The sequence below is a fragment of the Lissotriton vulgaris genome, chromosome 12 (assembly GCF_964263255.1).
Source record: "Lissotriton vulgaris chromosome 12, aLisVul1.2, whole genome shotgun sequence".
Lineage (NCBI taxonomy): Eukaryota > Metazoa > Chordata > Amphibia > Caudata > Salamandridae > Lissotriton > Lissotriton vulgaris.
In genome coordinates, this window is record NC_141700.1 from 126,793,967 (window position 1) to 126,818,880 (window position 24,914).

At 48.8% G+C, this 24,914-nt stretch overlaps 1 protein-coding gene across 1 annotated transcript in view; it reads left to right on the forward strand.

Moving 5' to 3' along the window:
* NUP210L (nucleoporin 210 like) overlaps positions 1-24,914 on the forward strand; it is a 307,190-nt gene that overhangs the window by 175,398 nt on the left and 106,878 nt on the right. The window contains exon 27 of the mRNA XM_086945518.1: positions 4,385-4,516. Coding sequence (XP_086801644.1) covers positions 4,385-4,516 — 132 coding nt within the window. The remainder of the gene's footprint in view (positions 1-4,384; positions 4,517-24,914) is intronic.

The window sequence follows — 24,914 nt, forward strand, 5'->3', positions numbered from 1 at the left end:
GAGGATCATGATATAATAGTGGATGAAAACAAACCATTAATATGACTTTCCACATTTATAGTCAACTTTAGTCTGAGGGGAGATGATATATTTCCAAGTAATCACTTGCTGATGACTTAAAGAATCTTTACTAAGCCTACTCAGCAGTCTGTAAACAGAAGCTCATTCTCAGATGCGATTAAGCTGAAACAGTTGTCATTCAATCGTGTTTGAATGATTAAGCAGTGGTTTGAATGGCAGCCAGATCACTCTAGGGGAATTGAGACAACTTAAAGATAACGTGTGTGACATAACAACATGTATGAAAAGAGGCCCCCACATTTAACAGTAGCACATATAACAGTAGAACATAGGTGTTAAGTAACACACAAAACCCTAAGTGCCACATGTTACCAGGTCTGTGTTGCTGTAGATTTCGAAATGAGTACTCGAGGGCACGTGGTGCTCCGGAATGCTTTAGCTGGCACCCCCCCCACCCCCCCCCCCCTTTTCATTCTTGATAATAGACGGGGTCGTCCACTGTGTCAAAATCCTCGGACAGATCGAGCAGCATGAGTATAGCAAATAATCACACCAGTGAAGAGAAATTATTCAACATCTTGGTGTTTTTATTTGGGCTGAAGCCCCACTGCTAATCCCCTAGGATTTTATTAGATTCAAGAAACTTTTACAACTGAATAGCAGCCAGTTTTTCTACTAATCTACTGGAAAGGCATAAGTAAGTAAGAGAGGTCCAATGATACCTTTTTTAAAGCATCAGTCATAGTCAGGGCACTGGAAATTCATCCCTTGAGCAGTTTCTAAAGTGAGCACAAAAATGGGAACTGTTCCTCAAGACATTTCTTCAGTAAATTTTGATGGACATAGACCACCAGAACATTGGTTCAAACTCATTTTTTAATGAACTAGCTAAACAAAGAAGAGGATTTTTCCCCTTGCTATGGTCTGATTCCTTGGATCTATGGGAACCCTAGAGCGTAATGTAGATGTTTGCCTCTTTACTGCCTCTCCTAGGTCTACAATTCTGAATTTGCTGTAGGATTTTACTTATTTTGCTAACATAACAGCATTCTATCTCATTACACAATTCAGATGGCTCTATACAATTAACAGTCAAAGGACATAGTTTTTATTTTAGGTATTTAAAAATTATTTTCGTTGAGTTTTTAATTCCTTTTGTGCTCAGATTATAGCAATCATTGTAATCATGGAGTAACACTTATTATAACATTTTGCCGCCTTAAAATTTAAATTTTGTCGTCCCCTCAAAGCGTATTTACGGAAATGAAACCGTTTCCTGAGATATCCCTTCTATATTCTCTGTGCTTTGTAAACAACCATTTTGATGCTCTTTGTCCTCAATCTATGCAAAGTAATTGGAGCAGCCTGATTACTGATGTTCATAATCAAGGGACAGTATTGTTCCACTAACTCAGATGGGCTGCAGGGAAATGGTGATAATTCCTCCTCTCTGAATGTCTTGGTGGTGACAGTAAAGTCGTGACCAGTTCAAAGTTAATGGGGCGGTGGACAATCGAGTGCCAAGGTATTGAAGAGGCACATTATGACTAAACACCTTATCTAAGATATGCATTTTGCATTGGTTGATATTACCGATACCCGAAAAAAAGTCAGGCTCTGCAAAAGCAGGCCACGGGCGATTTATAAATTTATCTGCCTTGCCATTAAACCAAAAACTAGAGTCAACTAGCACTATAATATTTATAAATAGGGTCATATGTGAAAGATTCCAAAAAGACTTATTCAAATTATTTCTCAACTTTTGAGGGATGAAAAATCTAAATAATGGTAATCCGAATAATTGTTCATATATTATGGTTACATGCTCAAAAGATTGAAAAACTAAGGACCATATTATCAAGAAAGCGGCGTTAATGGGCTTGATAATATGCCCTTGTGAATTCCCATAGAAGCCCAGGTTAACACCAAAGTCTGTAAACATAACAGAGGGGGAAATATCAGGATATCAGGATACCCCATGACTTGTCTACGGCATTTATAGAACAGTTTTCTTATTTACTAGGGGAGGTATACTTACAAAACACTACTATGAGGTTCTGGCAAATATTGATGAAACACCAAATATACTAAAACATATGATTCTAGTTACAGTGTGGTCATATGCACTTGTCATTAGATGTAGACTTTCGTACATTTATGGAAATCATAGGGTGCAGATTATAAGTTATTTACTGTAACACAGATAAAGCCAACAAAAGATACAGATTCACCAACCATCCCTGAACGTGCTAACAAATGGACTACATTGGCTCTACATCCATGCTTAAGAGGGATATTCGGAAATTACTTACCCTCCAACATGCAGAGGTTTCCCTCTTACCCAGAGTGTGATGTGATCAGGGAAAGGTGTTTTTTAAATGTGAACATTTTAATAAAGAGCCAATGTGCCCTTTCTCACTCGTTTCCCCTAGAAATCTCACAGGGGGAGTCCCAAGGGAAAGATATTTCTTAACCAGAGTAGCATCAACAAATCTGAACTTACTACACTCTAAAAGAAAGTGTTCTTGGCTGCTACATCCTTTGCTCTGAGATGTGGTGAATTCTGTAGATATTCATTACAGACACATTTTGTATGCAAAATGAGTAATGCTTGTCAATTGTCTATGCGCTACCTGTTCATTCCTGGTTTGCTGTATTCATCAGGATAATTTGAAACCCCTGGAAAGACATGTTAACCATTCCAAAGAGCCTCATACTCTGTTCATATAAGGCTATTTTTTGTAATAATTTTCTTTAAATTGTATCTAGCTTCCTCTCCACCACTTTTTTTGCTCTTCTCCCTCACTCTATGTCCCCTCCTTCCTAGTGCCTCAGGTGCCTCCTTGCCTTTTACCTGCACTCCCCATTTCGTCCTTTGTCCCTGAGCTTAAGCACTGTGTTTCCTTTTTTCACTCCATAACCATAGCCTCTCACTCACACCCTTCATTGTCCTCATTGCTCATCACTTCTGGGCTGTTGTTGTCCTTCTACTCCTCATCCAGAATCCCATTTATTTTCAATCCCATTAATTTTCCTCTTTGCCCATCTCTACCAACCCTTTATTGTTCCTCGCCCTCCACAGAGCTTCTTTCTGTAGCAGTGTTGTCTCCTTGCATGCTGCCTTCTTGCCCTACGCCTGCTCTTCCATTCCCTGGGAAGGCATGTTGCCTTAGGTTCTGTCTTTTGCCCAATATTTATGACAACTATCCTTAGGGTGCTCCTGGGGACATCTTTTTGGCCTTGTTAGGCCCAGAGAGTAAACTCGTACCAATCACTACATTACCTCTCTCACATTACCCCTTCCTAGAAACAACAGTGACAAAAAGCACCAGGGCTGAGAAAGGTTGGGGAGTACCGTGTCTTGGGCACACATGCCTGAAAGGTGCCCCATTTGTTTGATTTGCACTGCGAAACTGTCTGATTTGATTCTTGAGTGCACATAGAAGGACAGGGAGACAAGATACCGTCACTGACACACCAAACATACACATACCGCAAATCAAATGATCACTGCACCTCACCACTTCTTTTAAAACAATATCACGCAATCCGATACCATCTAACACCAAACTAGTCTACATTATAAAATATTCCACTTCATTGTTCACATAACACTAGATCACAACATTACTTAATCCACCATCTCAACACAATGTATCACACCACAGGAATCGGCTGCAAACCACCTATCATATCTTCTAAAATCCCAACAGGGCCAGTTGGTTTGCACCACAAATCTGATGTTATTGGAACTGAAATTGGGTACGAATAGGCATAACAACACACCTGTTCAATTTCAGCTACTTTGAGTAACATTAAAGACTTTGAAACTTGTCGGCACTTACAGAAATCTGCATGTTGAAAACTTCATGTAGAGGGAGGAACTAGCAAAGCCATATTATGCACCATCATAATCACAGAAAATTACATGCTTCTGTAACGGAATGACAAAAAGGATTTATGTCAGCATATGAAGGACTTAAATATTGCTGTACAAAAATATTGTGGCCTAAATATTGAGAAACAAAATGTTTTAAAGGCAAATATTTAAATAGGTAAGTATAGATATATGTATTGTACAATATATGTATTGTCTAGATCATATATCTGGAGTTTACTGTAGTTAACTTATACTTTTATTTATATACTTACCTTCGTAGTAGTTTGTATTCAGATTTTTGGCCACACTTTTTTGTTTCACAATATTTCGTGCCTAACATTCTGGTTGTATACCCTAAAGATTACGTAGCTCTTTGTACATATTCATTAATTCCTGTACCTATGCAATATCCTGTTGCATACACCCGGAAGTGCTTTTCTGTCCTTTTTCTTATGTCTTATGGTGATAATGTTACTCTTACAGATGCCTGTTTATGTCATGGGACTCACCAGCAGACTGACCCCCTTCTCGTTCAGCAATTCCGAACCGCGGCTGAAGTTCTACTGGTCCATTAGTAAACGGGATGTCCTGGATCTGGAGGCCAGACATTCAGAGGTAAGCAGTCTTCTTCCTATCTGTGGCATCCTAATATCCCGCTCTGGGATTGTATATGCTTGTGTTTTTACATCCGTGGTTTTTACATCAATAGAATAGTGGTCAGCATCCCACTCTGTCAAATTGGGGGATGGGTTTCAGTTCGCTGATGGGGGACCACCATCTCCATTCCAAGATGAAAGGAGAATGAAAGAGTTAATGGAAGGACAGCCCTTACCAGATCCTGGAGGATCAATAACAGGGTGAAATCAGTAATGGAATGAATGTCAACAAAGTTCAAATGTCACCATCCTGGGAAGAAGCAGCAGTAGGAAAGTCAGGTGTATGAAAATATGACACAGCCAATGACAGTGCCATGAGAGAGACCAACAAAAGCGATCCTGTTCAGTTTGTGCAACATATATTGACTGCAACAAAGGAGGGAAGATAGTACTCTCTAGCCCTTTAACTGGAGACAGTGGAGGATCCAGAGTGAGCACCTGTAAAGCAAATGAGGCAAAACGATTACTATAGCAAGGATGCCAGGTGTGCCAACATCCAGAGATAACCAGAGATCTATTAGATTAGATTAGGCCCAGGGCAAAATCACCTAGGAGGCTTCCAGAAGTACTTATGCCAAATGTCTTGCCCCCTAATGTGATCTGATCTTTACCCAGATCCCAGCAGGAACAATGGCGAGGATAAGATATGATTCTTTGTCCTAGACCTTCTGAGTACTGTGGCTACATAATTCTTGAAATAAAATGTTGTGTACTAGTGTGCTGTTGGACAGGCCACATGAAGGGCCGCTCTCCCCCCAGCCCGACCAGGCCCGAGCCCGGTCACGCAAGTGCCACACACCCCCACTGCACGTCCTCCGTCCCCTCAGGAACCTCTGCCCTCGAACATATCGACCTCGTGGGCCCGATCCACTGCTGGCCCGCGCGCCCATCCCGGGCGCCATCTTGGACACTCCACCACGAGGCCGCCTGGCCCCCGATCAACCTCAACCCTGGGCCTAGCCAGGCCCCAGACATCCCGGCACCACCATCCACCCCGGAGGTGAGCGGGCTACTTGGCAAGTCAATGGGAGAAAGAGGTGTCGATGGCTCTCCCCCGCCAAGTGCCGCTCGCCCATCGCCTCCCCGGGCGCTGGCTCCACCCCCCTGCTGGGTGTCGGGACTCCCTCATCCCGGACCTCCCGACCTCCAAGTGCGAGGGTCCGGACATCAAAGAACACCAGCCCTATAAATGGGGCAGCTCCAGAGCAGGAAGGCAGTTGTATCTTGGAGTCGAGAGACGTAAAGAAGAACTCATCCTTGACGGACTACTGGCGCTGCCGTAGCTCTGCCTTGTGCACCATCGACCCGCCTGCTGGCGCTGCCGCAACCTTCGTAACCTTCATATCCTTCATCGTCGTCGGGACCTGCTGGCGTGGCCGCGGACCGTTTGTAACCATCATCTTCATCGGGACCTGCTGGCTCCGCCGCGGACCGTCGTTTCCTTCGTCCATCTCGGGACCTGCTGGCTCCGCCGCGGCCCGGTCATCTAGAACGCCGAGCTCGAGGATTGAGAGCTATTTCCATCTTTTGGTAACAAGACTGTCCCGCTACCCTTTTCCCAAACCAGAGACCAGAACCGAGGGGACCCCTGAGTCCAGACCTCCTTGTACCATCCTATCGTACTTAAAGAATTACTTATAAAGTCTCGTTGAACTTTACCCTTGTGTGGTGTCCGTCTGTGGGGGGGAAGTTACTTGTCTGTACGATCGCTGGAGACGGCTCTCCCCGGAGACCTCTCCCCTTATCCTCGGCCGACCCTCCCGGTCCGTCTAACATTGGTGGCCAGCGGCGCGATCCGAATCACCGCATAATCGTACAGAGAGTAACTCACCCCACGACGAAATCACGATGACAACTAAAGAAAGCGGATCCACCGAGAAATTCCAGATGGAGAAATTGGACGAGTACAGCCATCGTGAACTAAAACAATTCTGCATTGAACTAGGTATCGCTACCACCGGACTAAGTACCAAAGACGATTTTAAGCATGCCCTAGAATCTTGGGCAGAAACCGGGGCTGCCGGAACCCCCGATCAAAGCATCGCAGCAAAAACCACCACGGGCCCTGAAGAGCGAACAACGGGTCTCTCGCAAGACGAGATCCAGGAACGAGAAAAAACCCGACTACACGAGCTGGAAATGGCCCGGCTCAAAATGGACGTTGAACTTAAGTTGGCCGAACAAAAAATCAACTTAGAGCACCTGCGTCTCCGAGAAGAAAGAGAGGAGAAACAGAGACAAAGGGAGCTCGAGGAAAAGAAACTGGCGTATGAACACGAGCAAAAACTAGCTGAGATCGACTTACGCAAGCAGAATAAAGAAGTAGGGGTGTCCGAGCAACCCCACACCCCAGGGGCAACAGAGAAAAAGGTACACATCCCCAAGGATGTCGTTCGAGAATACTTCCGAGAGGACGACATCCAGCAATGGTTTAAGGCCTACGAAATCGCTATGACTGCACACCGGATCGATAGAAGCGACTGGGGAGCCGGTCTATGGGGGAGATTCCTCAATGAGGGCCGCGACGCCCTACTACAGCTCCCGGACCACCAGATGACCTCCTATGACCATATGAAAGCTGCACTCCTCACCCGCTATGGCCTCACACCCGAGATGTACCGTCAGAGGTTCCGAGACTGCACCCGCATCCCGGGTACAACTTGGGTGGACTATGTAAACTACTTTAGCCGAGCCTTCGAGGGCTGGATCAAAGGAAGCAAGGTCACAACCTACGAACAACTGTTCAATCTTATGGTATGGGAGCATCTATCGAACAATTGCTTCATTGAACTCCGCCAGCACCTCCTCGACAGCAAGTTAACTGATCCCCGGCAGCTCGCAGCCGAAGCTGACCGGTGGGAAATCACCAGAGTGGGCCGGAATGGGTCCTACGAACAGAACCGGAACAACAATGGTCAGCACCGTCCCCGAGGAGGAGGAGGAGGCCAAGGACGCGGAAGAGACAACGCTCCGGTCGCCCCCGCTACCAGCACCACCCCCCCGGCCAACCGGGGCAGCACCCCGGCGCGACCGGGATACCGAGCCAATGTTACGTGCCATCGATGCCAACGAGTCGGCCACTATGCAAACGACCCAAACTGCCCCCAGTACCAGAGCCCCAGATCCCGACAAGTAGCCGCTGCTGCTCTGGGGGAGTAACAGATCTCAGAGGAACAAGAGGAATATGAACAGGAGCATCAAGAATGGGAGCCAGCCGCCATGGCTCTAGCCTGCTTAGGGGGGAAAGACATGGTCCCGCGGGTCCCCCTACCCGCTAACACCCAGAAGTACAGCCAATGGGTGAGCATCAATGGACGCCGGGCCGAAGCCCTTCGTGACACCGGGGCCAGTGTAACAGCCGTCCGCTGTCACCTGGTGACCCCAGATCAGTATCTACCGAACATTCTCTGCCCTGTACGTTCCGCCGATAACTCAGAAAGTCTGTGTCGGATGGCCTGCGTCCCTTTCGAATGGGGAGGGGTCTCCGGCATGTTGAAGGTAACGGTCCGAGACGATGCCCCCGTAGACTGCCTCCTGGGGAATGACCTTGAAAGCTCTCCGTGGGCAGCCGTAGAACGAAGAGAACACCTGGGGATGTTAGGCGTCCCGGACTGGGCGTGTGTCACCACCCGGTCCATGGCCGCCCGTGCCAACCCCCGACCAGAGGAGCCCGAATGGCCGGCGCCGCCGCCTCCGGTCGCCCCAGCCGAAACCACCGACCGTGACGTCCCCCCAGAACCAGCTCAACCTCCGGACCTCGCTAACCTCGACCAGTGGCCTCAAGAGGGGGGGCCCACGCAAGAACAATTTCGCCAAGAACAGAAGACCTGTCCCTCCCTCGAGGGACTCCGCCAGCAAGCGCTCGCCCAAAGCGCAGGGGATACCTCCGGAACACACTGGATCTACTGGGACAATGATCTGATGTACAGTGAGCAAAGAATCGCGGAGCTGGGGGCCAGCCGAGTGCTAGTGGTGCCCCTCCGTTTTAGAGACTTTCTGCTAAACCTGGCCCACGATGTCCCCCTGGCGGGACACCTGGGTCAAGATTACTGTCTGATACAGCACTGAGCACGAAGCGCTCTCACACCGCCCAGCTTGCTAATAATTGTAGACCTGTGTTCAGGCTTTTTAGGTCGTCTTGTGCTAATTTTAATTTGTGTCATTTTTAAAAGCAGAATTATTGTAAAAGCATTATCAGGCTGCCGAATTTAATAGAATAGAATTGGCGCTTACTTGCACCTCACCTACCCATTTACATCAGAGGGAACAGGGCTTCTTGAATCGGACTCGTCCTCGAGCACCACCCGCCATCTTGGGGCTGCCTCGGGACGCGTTCTAGCTCTCCTCCACTTCCGGGAGAGAGCTACTTAGACCGAACGAGCCAGAGGCTCGGATGATTACTGTCTGATACAGCACTGAGCACGAAGCGCTCTCACACCGCCCAGCTTGCTAATAATTGTAGACCTGTGTTCAGGCTTTTTAGGTCGTCTTGTGCTAATTTTAATTTGTGTCATTTTTAAAAGCAGAATTATTGTAAAAGCATTATCAGGCTGCCGAATTTAATAGAATAGAATTGGCGCTTACTTGCACCTCACCTACCCATTTACATCAGAGGGAACAGGGCTTCTTGAATCGGACTCGTCCTCGAGCACCACCCGCCATCTTGGGGCTGCCTCGGGACACGTTCTAGCTCTCCTCCACTTCCGGGAGAGAGCTACTTAGTCCTCTCTCACCAGGATGCGCAGCGGACGAGCGCAGCGGGCGCGCGCCGAAGACGCGCCTAAGACAAGCCCGTCTGCGCCCGTCCGAGCCTGCACCGGGCCCAGGGCCACCCCCCCTGTCCAGGCTGCCCTCTATGATATTACTCCCACCGTTTCCTATACCTCTGGTCAGCTAAGAGGGATGAACCCTGGATTAGCTAGGTCTTGTAAGGTGATATCGCTCACTAACGACCTTACTGCCATAGGGCCATCATGCATGGGATGTCATTATACCCTCCCACTGCCTGTACCTGCAGCTAACCATACTGCGCATCTACCTTCAACCACCAGGGCTCAATCTCACTCTGGGCATTATTTTAAAGCGGCACTCATTAACTCTCGCTCCCTCCCCAAACACAGTTTATTCATCAGGGATTGCATTATCAACCAGGAATTGGATATTTTGTTCATCACCGAATCCTGGGGTGATGACGCCTCTGGTCCGGACTTTGTCGCTGCCACCCCTGAAGGTTATTGTGTCGTTAGACAAGATAGAACTTCCGGGCGAGGTGGTGGCTTAGCTATCATTCATAAAGATGCTTACCGGACAAAATTTGAGCACATTCCAACCCCTAACTGCGAAGCTATCGCGTTTGTTATCAATCTCACGCAGAAACAAGCGTTTAGAGGGACATTGGTCTACAGACCACCGGGCCCACGGACAAAATTCTTAGCTGCGCTCGCAGAAATTACTGAATCTGTTATAGGATTCTTGGATTATACTATCCTTGGAGATTTTAACTTTCCATTGGAAGATACGGAAACCAAGGACACAGTCCAACTTATTGCAGACATGCAAGCAATAGGATTGCAACAGTTGGTGAGAGGTCCCACACATGAAGCGGGGCACACACTAGACGGTCTGTTCACAAATAATCCAGGTATTGACCTGATAGCAGTACTACCATTGGCATGGTCTGATCACCAAGCCATTATCTTCAGAATCCGAGCAGTACAATCTAACCCCCCCCAGACCAAAGCCCGGTCATCACTGGGAACACGAGCCTGGAAAACGGCCGATATTCTCCATCTCGCAAACCTTCTTAGGACCTCGGTCCCAGAAAGTTCTTATGATCCTGAAACCCTGTCCACCAGCTTTCCGGAATGGTTACTAAATGCAGCTAATCAAGTGGCACCTGAGAAATCTTACTGCCCAAATAGAGCTACACCATCGGCCCAGTGGTTCACAGAGGAGCTGCGCCTCCAGCGTCAATATTGTAGAAGTCTAGAAAGACGCTGGAGAAAGCATTATAGCCCCTCTGCTAAGCAAACTTATAAAGATGCTCTGGCAATTTATAAAAAAGCTATCATCACTCAAAAAAACACATTCTTTACTGGTCAAATTGAACAAGCCCAGAACTCAGCAAGGATGTTATTCCAGGTCGTGAATTCTCTCTCTACTCCTCCCACTGGCTCTGCAACTGAACCTTCTCAGGAATTCTGTAACTCGTTGGCCAACTTCTTCACCACCAAGGTCACGGATATTTATTCAATTTTCCCTCAGTTACCGGCGGAGGTCAGGACTGAACCATCCTCCCACTTGGCTGTGATCCATCCTTCTTTTTCGGGTTTCAAGCCAGTGACAGAAGATCAGGTCAGCATACTTGCTGCCAAGATCAAATCAGGCTCTCCGCTTGATCCATGCCCCCCTGATATAATGAATCAACTCCACAATACTATCTCTCAGCCGCTCACCACCATCTGTAATGCCATCTTTAAAACAGGCGTCTACCCGGACATCTGGAAGAAGGCCATTGTTAAACCTTTGCTCAAAAAGCCTTCTTTAGACCCCACTGTCACGGCCAATTACAGACCCATTGCTTGCTTGCCCTTTCCCGCCAAAATCGTAGAGGCCATCATGACCCAGCAGCTCTCAGAGTTCATTGAACAACATGAACTTCTGGATGATACACAGTTCGGTTTCCGGAGGGGACACGGAACCGAAACAGCGCTGATAAAGGCCTCCGATGAAATCAGATACATCTTGGATTCGGGAGGAGCAGCAGTGCTCATTCTGTTGGATCTCTCGGCGGCCTTTGACACGGTCGACCACACCATCTTGGTCGACCGTGTCACATCCCTGGGGATTAACAATTTGGCCAAAGATCTTATAGCTTCTTTTTTAGCTAACCGCATACAGGCAGTTAAACTGGGCAATTACTATTCGTCGACTTCCAAACTGCCATGCGGGGTCCCCCAAGGATCGTCGTTAAGCCCTGCGCTTTTTAACATTTATGTTGCAGATTTGGCAAGGGTCATAAAATCTCACGGGATGCGCCTAACTACCTACGCCGATGACACCCAACTTGTGTTGGCGGTGCATAAGAACGGCCCAGTGGTGGCAGCTAATTTTCAAGAGGGGATATTGGAGGTACAAGCTTGGATGCATAGCAATTGCCTAAAACTGAATGCGGAGAAAACGGAGGTTATGACCTTTGGTAACATCTCTCCTGTATGGTCCCCAATTTGGTGGCCTACTCAGATGGGTCCGCCTCCGGTCCCAGTTGCAAAGGTCAGGAATCTTGGAGTGATCTTTGATAAACATCTGTCCTTCAAACATCATGTAAATAAGGTTGTTTCAGGTGCCTTTTTCACGTTGAAAAAGATAAAAAAGCTGCTACCGTACTTGCCAGCATCAGCTGGAAAAACACTGATTACCACCTTGGTGTTTTCCAAGCTTGATTACGGAAATGCCCTCTTTTTTAACACGCATAAATATATTCTGAACAAGCTTCAATCCGTTCAAAATATGGCAGCCAGAGTCCTCCTCAACATTCCTAGGCGCCAGTCCACCTCGGCAGCTATACGCCATCTTCATTGGCTAAGAGTGGAGAGCAGGATTAAATTTAAGGCATTATGTATTGCCTATAAGGCCATACATCATACCGGCCCGAAATTTCTAAGAGAGGCATTTCAGCCATACACCCCTATAAGGAACCTAAGATCAGCAGCCAGTTGTCTACTAGCTGTTCCCCGAACAAGAACCGCCACCTGGGGAGACAGACGCTTCTTGGTAGCAACTCCTAGATTGTGGAACTCTCTACCCTCACATATCAAAACGGCTCCTACTCTCATCTGTTTCCGTAGGGCATTGAAGACTTGGCTCTTCAACCAATAGGTTTGTGCTTACCACTGTATCTTAAAGTATCATACTGCGCCTAGACACCCTTGGGTAGTAGCTGCGCATTAAAAATTCCATAAATAAATAAATAAATAAATAAATAAAACCTACAGTCGTCTGGTGACCCACTTCTTCTGGCCCAAAATGAGGAACGATGTACACCAGCATTGCCGATCTTGCCCCACCGAACCCTGCGCCCTGCAAGACAAGTGGACAGGACCCTTCAAAGTAGTCGAGCGCAAGGGTCCCGCCACCTATCTCATCGACATGGAATCTTCCCGGAACCCCCTCCGGGTCCTCCACGCTAACAGACTGAAACCCCACTTTGTGCGTTCAGAACTCAGCCTCCTGATGGCCACAGACAATGGGGCTGAAGAGGACTCCGAGCCCCTCCCTGACCTCCTACGGACTCGGGAGAAAGACGGCTCCGTGGATGGGGTCCGACTCTCGGAGGCCCTCACCCGGGAGCAACGCCAGGAGTGTCGAGTCCTTCTGTTGCAATTCGCCAGCCTGTTCTCCCTCACCCCAGGTGTCACTTCCTGGTGTGTGCACGATGTGGACACAGGGGACAGCCCCCCTATCCGCCACCGGGCCTACCGCGTGCCAGATCGGGTACGGGCCTGCATCCAGGAAGAAGTAGCTAAAATGCTCACGCTCGGGGTCATCGAGCCCTCAGACAGCCCCTGGGCCAGCCCTGTAGTACTGGTCCCCAAAGCGGCCGCCCCTGGCACCACACCGGAACTCCGGTTCTGCGTCGACTACCGGGGCTTGAATGCGGTCACCAGAACAGACGCACATCCCATCCCCCGGGCAGATGAACTAATCGACCGCATGGGAGCTGCCCGCTACCTCAGTATTTTCGACCTGACGGCGGGCTACTGGCAGATCGGCCTCACACCCCGGGCCCAAGAACGTTCTGCCTTTTCCACCCCCGATGGCCATTACCATTTCAAGGTCATGCCCTTCGGCATGAAGAATGCTCCAGCAACATTTCAGCGGCTCGTCAATCAGGTCCTGACGGGGCTCGAAGGGTTCAGCGCCGCCTACCTAGACGACATCGCTGTGTACAGCCACCATTGGCCCGAGCACCTCCACCACCTCCGAGCAGTGCTACAAGCCCTTCAGCGAGCTGGCCTCACGATCAAGGCCAGCAAATGTCAAATTGGTCAAGGGTCTGTAACCTACCTCGGGCACCAGGTGGGAAGCGGCCTGGTGGCCCCTCTGCAGCTCAAAATTGCCGCCATCCAGTCCTGGCAGCCCCCCATCACCCAGACCGAGGTACGAGCCTTCCTGGGCCTCACGGGCTATTACCGAAGGTTCGTGAAAGACTATGGTACTATAGTGGGGCCCCTCACAGAACTCACGTCCAAAAATCAACCCAAGAAAGTCAACTGGACCCCAGATTGTCAAACAGCATTCGAACAATTGAAAGCCGCCATGTGTTCCGCCCCTGTGCTCCAAGCCCCCGACTACAGCCGGGAGTTCGTCGTCCAGACGGATGCCTCCGACCATGGCATTGGGGCAGTCCTGTCTCAAGTGAATACCGAAGGCCTTGATCAGCCAGTGGCCTTCATCAGCCGACGACTCCTACCACGAGAACAACGCTGGAGCACCATAGAGAGGGAGGCCTTCGCTGTGGTATGGGCCCTCAAGAAGCTCCGGCCCTACCTCTTTGGCACACACTTTCGGGTGCAGACCGACCATCGACCCCTGCAGTGGCTGATGCAGATGCGGGGGGAAAACCCGAAGTTACTACGTTGGTCCATCTCCCTACAAGGGATGGATTTCACTGTTGAACACCGACCTGGGCCAGATCACGCCAATGCGGATGGCCTGTCCCGGTTTTTCCGCCTTGACGAGGAGAGTCCCCAAGAGGATGGGTGACTCTCCCCGCCTTCAGCTGGGGGGGACGCATGTTGGACAGGCCACATGAAGGGCCGCTCTCCCCCCAGCCCGACCAGGCCCGAGCCCGGTCACGCAAGTGCCACACACCCCCACTGCACGTCCTCCGTCCCCTCAGGAACCTCTGCCCTCGAACATATCGACCTCGTGGGCCCGATCCACTGCTGGCCCGCGCGCCCATCCCGGGCGCCATCTTGGACACTCCACCACGAGGCCGCCTGGCCCCCGATCAACCTCAACCCTGGGCCTAGCCAGGCCCCAGACATCCCGGCACCACCATCCACCCCGGAGGTGAGCGGGCTACTTGGCAAGTCAATGGGAGAAAGAGGTGTCGATGGCTCTCCCCCGCCAAGTGCCGCTCGCCCATCGCCTCCCCGGGCGCTGGCTCCACCCCCCTGCTGGGTGTCGGGACTCCCTCATCCCGGACCTCCCGACCTCCAAGTGCGAGGGTCCGGACATCAAAGAACACCAGCCCTATAACTGGGGCAGCTCCAGAGCAGGAAGGCAGTTGTATCTTGGAGTCGAGAGACGTAAAGAAGAACTCATCCTTGACGGACTACTGGCGCTGCCGTAGCTCTGCCTTGTGCACCATCGACCCGCCTGCTGGCGCTGCCGCAACCTTCGTAACCTTCATATCCTTCATCGTCGTCGGGACCTGCTGGCGTGGCCGCGGACCGTTTGTAACCATCATCTTCATCGGGACCTGCTGGCTCCGCCGCGGACCGTCGTTTCCTTCGTCCATCTCGGGACCTGCTGGCTCCGCCGCGGCCCGGTCATCTAGAACGCCAAGCTCGAGGATTGAGAGCTATTTCCATCTTTTGGTAACAAGACTGTCCCGCTACCCTTTTCCCAAACCAGAGACCAGAACCGAGGGGACCCCTGAGTCCAGACCTCCTTGTACCATCCTATCGTACTTAAAGAATTACTTATAAAGTCTCGTTGAACTTTACCCTTGTGTGGTGTCCGTCTCTGGGGGGGAAGTTACTTGTCTGTACGATCGCTGGAGACGGCTCTCCCCGGAGACCTCTCCCCTTATCCTCGGCCGACCCTCCCGGTCCGTCTAACATGTGCCGTCCATCAAAAACAGCAAGTAGCCAATCTGTGTACTAGTCATTCGTAGAACTTGGGGAATGCACTAGACCCAGCCGTTCCCAATAGTATGTTGGAGCTGTGACTTGAGTTAAGGTCAAGTCTTGCCTTTCAATAGTAATCTCTCTTCAATGAAAAGGAGTTGAGTGCTGGTGCAGTTATTTCTGGAATGAATTGACACACCTCAGCCAATGGAACACTATGCCAAGATGTATTTGAAAGATCCCCTTTGTCCCTCTTTGGCTTGAAAAGATTATGGCCACCTGGGCTGCAAGGCTCTTGTGGATCCAAGGTGATTAATTTCTTTGTGGCAATCCCCACTCAGGCATCAGTCCTGGAGGATTGTGCTTGACCTCCCAGCCGAAATCCAAATCCTCCCCTAGTGGCTAGTACAGATTCCTCTTCTTCCGAGGCAGGACCCGGTAGAAGGATTTTCTCTTGGTTTGTTCCAGCCTAGTTGTGTAACAGCTTCCAGAGTCCTGGTCAAACACCACAGTAAGATTGATACAAGAGCCTGGTCCTAGAAATGAAAAGTGAATGCATAAAGTGCGTTAAACTTGAGGGTATCTAAGCGCTATACCCGAAAAAACAGAGCTCCCAAGCACAGAAAATCCAGAGAGCCTATGATGAGAAAAGTCATGTTTTACGATTTCTTGAATGAGGCAAATGAGTAAACTCTAGCGATGTGGGCCTTTCCGGAACCTGGCCATGGAGACTTTCCTAGCTGAAGAGGATTTGAATGATGTGACGGAGAGTACCAGCTGAAGAGGGAGGAGAGATATTTGTACCCTTAGTAATGGAGAGCGAGAAAGACTACACAGATAGCCTCAAAAACAATGTGCTTCCTCACAGGAAGCCAATGCAGAGCTCTAATGCCATCTCTGACTGACACTCATTAGAATAAGGTGTGCAGTCGCATTCTGCACCAGTTGGAGCTTGTTAAGTGAGGAGGCATTAATATTCAGATAGAGTGCATTGCAGTAATGAGTCTGGAGTAGCCTAAAGCAATGTCCACTGAGTGACGCAATTCAACTGGAATAAAAGAAAAAACCTTCCTAAGAGTTCTGATAATGTGAAAGCAGGTACTCGTGATAGGATTGACGTGTGAGTCAAAGTTCAGGGAAGTGTTGAAGATTACTCCAAGATTTTTGGCCACATTCCTTAGGCCACCAACAGCAGGACCAGATGGATTCATGTGCACCAAACACCAGTACATCAGTTCTTTTTCTGTGTTCACTCTAAGAACAATTTCTTTCATGCAAATGTTAATTGTGGTCATGCAGAGATTTAACTTGTTAGCTAATGAGGGCAAGTTGTCAGAGATGGATACAATAATCTCTGTGTCGTCATCAGAAGAAGGTGCTTAAAAACCACATGAACGGAATAGTTCAGCGGGGGCATTTAATGGGAAGTCAAGTAAAATTGCATAGTTAAGATGCCTAGCACATATATGAGGCTAGTTTAGCAAAACCCTTTACTTATGGATGTGGTTTGTGCAGGAGGCTGCCATGTGAGGGTTTAAGGGTTGCTGCCGATCCAGAGTGGAATACTAGCCTTGCTGGCTCACCACCGAATGTCATTGGTAGATTGGAACTCCTTTAAAAAACAAAGGTACCGTTAGTGTCCACCAATATCATCAAGCATGAAGAATATGACAAATGTGCACACGAATATGGAAAATGTCAGGATTGCTTGAAGTGACTCGCAACATAGCCGTTAGCTTATTAAGGCCGAACAAGTCGCAGTTTAGTAGACGAGAATTATTATAAACAAGGTACACTCAGACAATATTAATGAGAACATGGTAAAAGAAAAAAAGGTAGCCAAGCCAGTGAAAAAGTAGTTTACTCCAGATGTCACACATACTTCCTAATGGAGGTACAGGATTGGGGATGTGGATGTCTCAAGTTGGCAGTCTCCACCAACACAGCAAGACCCAAACTACATTCAGTGGTAAGCAAGGGAACAGACCCATGATCTAGTGCAGGAACTCCATCCAACTCATAGTTAAAATATAGAGGCATGGTCAATGAGATCCAGGCAGTTGATTGTCAGGATTAATAATGATTGGACTGGTGTCTTTTCTCTGCCATTTACTTATGGTGTAAACCTCAGCTATAGTTTAGATGACTTAGTGTACCATTTATGATATGGAATCTCAGCTGACATCACATTGTTGTGGAGGAGGTAGTGCCAAATCTAAGTTTGTCTGCTGTTATGATGACATTCTTTCCTTGAAATGGCTCCCGCATTCTGGGAGCTGGTTGAGGGGAAAAAACCTCAACCGCAGGTTTTGTGTTGTCATGGTGGCATGGCTGATGCTCCTCACATAGATGATCTGCTGCAAGTATAGCAGCAGGATCAGTGTCTCCATTATCGGATGGACCGCCTTCCCCCGCTAAGGTGGGTGGATGTGGTATGCACTACTTTTTGGTAGAGTTCTTCTTAGGGTTCAGCTCTAAATGAAGGCTAGGGAAATGATTGTTAATAGCAAAACTGCATTACCAGTTTGAGATGCAGAAATATAATTGTGCATGAGGAGTTTGTAAATAAATCGATCAGGAATGTAGAAAGGCTTGAGTTAAGATACTTACTTAACTTTAATTTGATGTGTGGCTGTGTTTCTCCACCACAGCAAAATCGGTATGATTGGCATAAGAGCAGAACTGTTGGAAAAAACTTTCCAGCTTTAGGATTTCTAGGAATCAAATAAAAGCATAGTCCTTTTGACAATGGGGACACCAGTAAACCCCTGGAGCCAACAGCCTCCTGACCAAGAACAGGTTTCTCTCACCATTACTCGCTGAATATGGAATATCTATATAGGGTGCATCCTATGTCATTTATCCAGGTTGCCAACCTTGGTAGGACAATATTCGTGGCGAACTAGAACTAGAGTGTTACTCATTTCTATCCAGCCTTTTAAAAATAGGTAAACTATATTCCTCGGGTAAGAAGCCCTCTGCCACTAACTCTGGTGTTGGCAGTAATGGAAGGAGATAAATGGTCACCTCCTGAGCATGATTCGGTAGGGAACCCTTGCTGCGCTGCCCCTACTTTATGTTTCTACATGTTTAGGTCAGTATATTTCACTTCTTCTTCTGATGTTGCCCTTCTACCATCTTTTGGAGAACTGTAAACAGTGATAGACCTGAGACATAAGCCTGACATTTTCACTGTCCCTCCTAGGGCGTTCTGCCATTCTTAAAATGATTTATCTTCTGTGCCTACTAGAACAGCTGCAAAACTACCCTTTCCGAGAAGGCTTTTTTTACTAAACCAAATGCATTGATTAGGACACTATTATGGGGAGGGGGTCCCCCTTGAATATCCATGGAGAAATACTTTTGGCCAGTCTTTGACAGAGGGTCAGCTTCTGCTGAAATTCTTTTGTATTACAGGGCGGCACGCTTACTCATAATAAACAAATGGTGGTTTGAGGGCTTTGAAGACCTGGCGTACAAGATGGAGGGATGGGTCGTTGCGACCTCGCACATTTTTTCTGCAGGGGGGGGGGGACCCTCCGCTGATCTTACCTTCTGCCACTAGTGTGGCATTGGAGGTCTGGACTGTTGCTGCGAAACCCATGGGATGGGCGTATGGGATAACACTGGAAAATTCACTGTGGCAGGGTAACAGACTCCCACAGGTCGTGACCCTTTGAGGTTTTTTTGCTTGGGATATCATAGGCATCTCTACGTTGGGAGATGTGATGCATAATGAGTCACTGAAGTACTTTCAAAATTTACTAACAGAATATGATATGCACTGCGCACAGTACCTCCATCCCAGCTCCGTCGTGCACTCTTACTGACCATACAGTCCGAGAAAGACATCCCTGAATAATCCCCACTTAAAGCGAAAATTCTCCTTACAAACGTCAAAGACCATAAATTATCTGACATGTAAAATGCTTCTCTGCAATTTACCAGATCTGATGGGGGTGACGTGGGAGGAGGACTTGGGACCGATGGATGACGAGGATTGGCGGGAGGTGGTGGAGGCCCCTAGAGAGGCAGTAATAGCCTCCAAGTTTTGACTGATACAGCTTAAGCTGCTTCACTTTAAATATCTTACTAGAGCGAGGCTGCACCACATGGGACTGATAGCTACAGGGAATTGTTTGCGGTGTGATGACCCACAGGGAGATTTAACCCATATGTGGAGAAGTGTGGCTCAATGGTTAGAGCGGCAGGCCCTGATGCAGAGGTCTTGCCCGGGACCAGGATTCCATTCCCGCCTCGGCGGCTCTTGGGCTCAATTTCCTCGGACCTGATAATTCTCGCCTCGGTGCCTAGTCTAATCATGGGTCCCACTCTGTAACTCTGGGCAATAGCTTGCTTAATCTCCTCAACGGCCCCAACAAAGCTAGGATGCCTGGCTTCACCTTGGGGGTGCCCAGGAGTGGGCACTTCACAGGGAAAGGCCAGGAAGGGTTCCTCAGCGGTATTCGTACAAGCGCCGAGATGCCTCATGGTGATTTGTGTGCTATACAAGTACCATTACATTACATTACATTTTTAGGGCTCGCACTGCGACGCAATCGCGAAATCGATTGTCGCAGTGGAGTCCTATTGCAACCATTCTGGCTTTCAAGGACTAACGAGGTTTGGGACAACAGACTGGCACGCGCACGCACGCATCCTGCCAGAAACGGATCAGGTCGCGCGCTCCTATTCCGGCAGTCTCTTCAGTCAGTCACCATGGATCACGCACGCACACCGAGACACACACACACACACACGAGCGCACCCATACAGACACACACCACACCTCCCCAGCCCCCCCAGCCCCCACCCACACACAAGCGCACACACACAGACAACCCCCCTGCCCCAGCTGCCGCCCTCGCCCTCACCCACACACGCACAGAGACCCCCCCAACTAACCCCACTCACCGCATCGCCGGACTCTACAGCCTCTCCCTCGGGCATGAGAGCCCCCCCCCCCTCCTGTCACCAGCACTGCTTTTCTGTCCAGGCACTCCGTGGGCGCGGGCTTCCGAAGACGGAAGTCCCGCCCCACGGCAGGTTTCGTTTTTGCGCACGTCTTGTTTTTCAGTGCTATCAGTCTGACCCCACTCCCCTCCCCTCACCCCCTTGTGAACACTCGGCTCTGGAGCAATCTCAAGCTCAAAGGCAGCTATCAGCAACTTTTGTTTAAGCATCACGCAACAGCCGGGGCAGGTATAAAATCACAGCAGAGGACTTGAGAGCAGTGCCGTGACTTGGAAACACTCTCGTGTGAACACTGGTTTCCAAGTAGTTGTCAAATTGTTTTATTGCCTGTGTATAGAGCCAAGTGCAAGGACGCGGTATACACAAAAAGAAAGGCGGACAACCACAAGGAAAAGCAACGCTAGAAAATGCTTCTACAAATGAACCCTATCCCTTTGGAGAACCCTCTCCCCACATACTGATGCCACATCACACCTGGCTTTCAGTTCCATCTCATTGTACATACTACTGCGCCATTTGGCCCCATGTGACGGCCATCCAATGTGACCCCAGCACACCACACGGCCCCGGACAGCGTGCAGCTTTCCCGCTGCTGGGAGGGTACGGAGGGCACTTCCCTGCCATGAAAATAACATTGGCAGCTTACTCCCACGTGCGCTCACTCCTCCAAAAATAGGCACCAGGCTGAAAGCACGCGTTAGAGGTCATTTTGGGGAGAATGACAACATGCACAGCTAGTCAGTTCTTTGAGAGCCCAACACAGTAGTTTAAAACCATTTACAAAGACAAACCAGTGTGGGCCGTGCAGTGAAGCAGCAATCTCGGACAGGGTGTTTCAGGCAGCTTTGGGTGTGTGTAATGCAAGTTATATACTCGTACTGCTGCGATGGAGCTTGAATCTCAGCTGACTGGACAGGACGATGAGGGCTGGACAGGACGATGAGGGGGGATGGGACATACTCCACAGCAGCACTTTTTTTTACCGAAAATCGAGGTTTCTGTGTCCGAATACTTCAGTATACCGGTGGAGACTGGTGACACTCCCCAGCACCGGATGAACACCGTATTTGGGGCATTTACTTGGTTCCGCCCTGCTCCATGTACCGTAGAGGCAAGCACGATAATTTGAGGGGGGTCTCGACTGAACTGGATGGGGGAGGACACTGAAAAAGACCTATGCCCCCTCCCCCCTCGATACTCTCCAATGAACGGAAAGCAACAATGTGGGTCAAGGACATGGACAACACGTGCCGCTAAGACAAAGGAACCACCCTGAACCCATCCTCCCACCCCGCCCGACGCTCTGAGACGGCAATATGCAGGAGGCAGAAAGAACACACGGGGAATGAAAACAAAAGGGCGCTGTACGGTTGAGTATCTGTGCATGTTCCGGAACAGTCTATAGGCGCTTTAATGACTCAACAGCACGTCACTCCTGCTGCCAACCTCTGCTCAGGCAAAAGAAAGGCTGCGAATGTGTACTTGCAGCTTCATTGCAAACCATTTCAGAGGACACTCAACCACCGAGCTATCAGAACAGCCTGTACACAACTGTAGATATGTGAATCAGAAACAAAATGTAATCAAGGTGAGGATACAGCTCGCACAACTACGGGGGCCAGCGCTGGCAAACGCCTGACCACGTCCAAGCATAGAAATGGGGCAATGGAAAAATTGTACACCGGTAATGGGGCAGGCAGGAAAATGGGGCTGCTTCTGAAAAGAGAGGCTCGGGGTCTGCAAAAGGTGGTGCTAGGCAGCAAGTGGGATTTCGGAGCCATGAAGATATACGAGTAATGGCTGGCAAACACTGACGGTTAGAAACACTAGGGGGTGGGGTATTTGCAACATGGCCCGAGCTGTCCCCAGTGAGAGCAGATTAGGATTCACTGGCCCACGGCATCTCAAGGGCTCCTCTTTGCAACCAGTGGGCTGAGCCCATCAGGGCTCATCCAAACAGCGCACAATGGGGCAGTAATAGAATTAAAGGCCTGAAAGCATACGCTAGATGGTTGCAGGGGTGTGGGAGCATTGTTAGCCGTTAAACAGCTGGAGCGCAATGACACTTTGCATGGGAGGGGGGGGCAGGGGCTTAGAAGCAAGAGGCCTGGGTGGGTCAAAGTTCATTAGGGGCTGTGAGACGGTACAGGTGGTATAAGGTCTGGGTAGGATCGACAGAGAGGGTGAAAAAACAGTTCACTAAAATATGAGTGCACATGTGAGCGGGGGTGGGCACGCAACTGGTCAGCTCGGTCCAGTCTGCGTGCAGGCCGCAGCTCCAGCCCATGGAAAAGCGCGAGAAGAGCCAGATCTCCTTGCGGTTGGGCCGGTAGCAGTCGCAGGGCACCTCCAAGCGCACGTTCTGGACCAGGTGGCGCCCGAGGGTGGTGCCCCCAGTCTTCTGGATGTGCAGGAAGATGATCACGTCATCGCCCTTCATGCCGAAAGACAGAGCCCGCTCCAGGTCACGCACTGGGAAGTAGTACTTCTTCACGTAGTTCGGGTCCGGGGTGGGAAAGAGGTCCAGGTCCTCCTGGGGGTACCGGCTGGGGGAACCCAAGTTCACACCCGGCCTCACGTACTGGTAGAGGATCAGCATGAAAAACACGGAGCCGACCAAAATCAAGAGAAACTTGCTGGCCTTCTCAACCATGGTCCTCCAAAGCCTCTTCATGTGTCAGCATCTCCCAGGGCGATCTCGGGTGGATGAATGGATGAATAGAGCCTCCCAATCTCATGGTCCACGGCACCAGCAGGGTCAGCAGCAGGCAGGGACAGGAGTCACCTGTTAGCACCAGATCAGTAACAGGTCAATATCACATGAAAATATAATTCATTGATTTACCAGTGTTACGACACTGACAAGCCTGGTTTGTAGGGTTTACACCAATAAAAAGTCAGAAAAACCCTCACGTAGAACACTGCTAGAGCGCTCTGCACCACCACAACCCCTTCCTCAGTTAGAGGGGGTGTGGGGAGAGACGCAAATCCCCCAGATTAAAGCATAGATGGAGTGCCTTTAAAAACAAATACACCAAACACCATTGAAACGTCTTTCCAGCCGAGTGCCGATAAGATCCGTAAAACTAGGCATTTTAGAGAGAGGAAATATATTTAAAATACACAAATTCACAAACGTACGGGAGTAAAAATCAGCATCGCCCCACAAAACAATCCTTCAAGCGGAGATAATGATTAGGGCTCCCGGTTATATGGTATTTCTTTTTTTGCCATTTCCGTCTGTGTTTATCCATATTTCTTTTTTGGGCAATTTTTCTGTATTTATCCACATTTATTTTTGACACAAGCAAAAGACGACGCTATAATTAGTATTTTTCCAGGTTTATTTAGATTGACAATGCACACATGCGCTCAGTTGTTATTGGTCAACACTATACATTAATCTGAAAACTTTGCAGTTTGCAAAATGTCCCAAATATGCTTAAAAGTGCTATCACAAGCCATTTGTCTCAGAGCCTTGCAGTTTCTGTCATCAGCAGAGTGCCACATCCTCTCCCCCACTGAACACCATACTGCCCCACTGAGAGAAACTCACACTGCCTTCAGCTGCAACCCAATTGTACCACAACAGCGCTAAAGCTGTCCCTGGCCATCACTATGCGGATTGATGTTTTGTGTATGCAGAAGAGAACACGCATTTGCAATGCAATCAGTCTCGCATTTACGCTACTTTAAGCTATTAGCATTGTAAATGACAATGCCTTTTATTTATCTACTTTAAAAACCAAAACATAAATAAAAGGCAATGTCATTTACAATGCCAATAGCTCAAACTCAAGTAAATGCGAGACCTATTGCATTGCAAATGCTTGTTTTTAATGTTCTTGCACTGCCCTCACTTTCCCACTTTTCGAATTGATTTACTGAGACTTCTGTAGGGAGTGTTGGGCTGGAGCATTCCCAGAGACCCCAAACTTATCCTTATCCATACTACAGATTGCTTTGAGGGTAACAGGTATCTGAGAGCATTGCTACAGTTAGGGCTGATCTTTGCGAAACGAGACATTTCGGAAGCCTGGAAAGACACTGAAGCTACCTCCATCAAGCAATGGGCCAAGGGCATGTATTTTTGCATGGGATTTTACCTGTCAATAGGGGGCCCCAGAAACACCGTAAGGTGTGGAAGGATTGGGCTGAGTACATAGGTATATAACTGGAGCCCTCCCCATGTAGGTCATGGTCCATTTTTGGAGATATGCGCTCACAAGGCTCGGAAGTACATAACAGACATGGGGTTAGGGATTTGGGGTTTTCCATGCAGTCATGTGTTGTTTCACTATGTTTGAACAACGTTGCCTTGATGTTTAGCGGTTCTGTTGGTTTTAATGCTATGCACCATTTTTGGGAGCTGTTTGATAAAATCAATAGAAATGTTGAAACATTAAAAGTTAGAACTCTTATGGAAGACAAAGAGCAAACAGCATATTTTCAGAGTGAAACTACATTTCAGTGATTACTAAAACATAACATAAAAAAACCTAAAAGCAGTAAAGAAGAGAAAATACA